This window comes from Apteryx rowi, unplaced genomic scaffold (genome assembly GCF_003343035.1).
Source record: "Apteryx rowi isolate R43461 unplaced genomic scaffold, aptRow1 scaffold_28, whole genome shotgun sequence".
NCBI classification, from domain to species: domain Eukaryota; kingdom Metazoa; phylum Chordata; class Aves; order Apterygiformes; family Apterygidae; genus Apteryx; species Apteryx rowi.
Genome location: NW_020449196.1, coordinates 3,553,329 through 3,554,751, shown reverse-complemented (window position 1 = coordinate 3,554,751; position 1,423 = coordinate 3,553,329). Strand labels below are relative to the sequence as shown.

General features: G+C 60.2%; 1 protein-coding gene across 1 annotated transcript in view; it reads right to left on the bottom strand.

The window, feature by feature from the left end:
- SALL1 (spalt like transcription factor 1) overlaps positions 1-957 on the bottom strand; it is a 14,791-nt gene extending 13,834 nt beyond the window's left edge. The window contains exon 1 of the mRNA XM_026068841.1: positions 416-957. Coding sequence (XP_025924626.1) covers positions 416-491 — 76 coding nt within the window. The 5' untranslated portion in view covers positions 492-957. The remainder of the gene's footprint in view (positions 1-415) is intronic.
- Positions 958-1,423: the final 466 nt, after the last annotated feature.

Genomic DNA, 1,423 nt, shown 5'->3' with positions numbered 1-1,423 from the left:
GGAGGAGGCTGCCAGGGGCCGGCGCGGCCGGACTGGGCGCCCGTCCCGCGGGAGCCCCACGTTGTTCCCCTGCTCCGCGGGGCGCGGAGAGGGGCGCGGGGGGCGCAGCTCCGTCTGCTGCGGGCTCGGGATGCCAGACCGCCCCGCGGAGGAGGGGGGTGGAGGGAAAACATCGAAAAACTAACAGAGTTTGGGGTTTCGCGAAACAAAATGCTGAGTTGAAAAAATAAAATAAAAGCCATCATCTGGGACCAAAAAACAAAAAGGGACCCCCCCCCCCCCCGCACGTAACTTCGGGAGATCCAGCTGTCCCGCTGCCCTTCGCGGCGCAGTCCGCGTCTTCCCGCAAGGTAAGTTGATCTATTTTGTGTGTGTTTGTGTTAAAATGTGCGTGCGGGAGAGGAGAAGAACTCACCATTTCGCTGGGATAACAAGGCCAGATCGGGGTCGGATTGGAAATGCTGAGGCTTCGCCTGCTTCCTCCGCGACATGCTGGCTCAAACATCAGCTGGGGCAGAATAAAAAATTACTAAAAAAAAATCTTCTCAAAATTACGGAAATCGAGCCTCCCCCCCCCAACCTCCCCAATCCTCCGCGCACCGCGCATGTGTCCTGCTATAATTATGATTATCAATAATGCATTGCGATTAATCATAGAGGGGCTCTTTGAAAGGCGATTGGCACATGGCCAGCTCTATTCAAACCAGCTCGCCTTAATCAATTAGGCGCTGATTTGCTGGAGACCCTTGTCTCTCCGCAGCTCCCACCCAATGAGTCGATCCATGTGGCAGGAGAAGGGGCTGGATTTCCCCAAAGCTGTTTGGATACAGTTTAACCCTCTTAGCAACCAGCTGGGGCTGCATCGCGCCATCCCGGTTACTATAGGAATGTGTCTCCCCTCGCCCTCCTCCAGCCCCGACGGGCTCCCCGGCCGCCCTCCCTCCCTCCCTCTCTGCCGCCGCTTTTGCGCTGTATTTCACTTTTTTGGGTTAAAAAAAAAAGGAAAAAAAAAAAAAAAGCGCTGACCCCCCGGAGGGGGGGGGGGGCCGCTGGTAATCGGCGGGGGGGAGGACGCGGGGCCGGGGAGGCCGCCGGCGCCGCGCTCGGCGGGGCGCGCAGCCCGGCAAGTGCCGCCGCGGGCAGGGCAGGGCAAAGCCGCGCCGCCGCCGCCGCACAGAAAGTTTCGTGTGATTTTGTTGTTGTTGTTGGGGCTTTTTTTTTTTCCCTTCCTTTCCCCACATTTGCACGGGAAGAGCCGCTGCCTCCCGCCCCCCGCGCTCTCCCTTCCCTTTCCATATATCACGGGCGCGGAGGGGTGCTGAAAGCAGGCAGGGTCGCTCCGTACCTCGCACGCTCCCAGGACAATTAGGGCGCGCCGGGAGCGGCGGGCGGCCCCGCGGCCGCTGCGCTGCGCTGCGCTGCG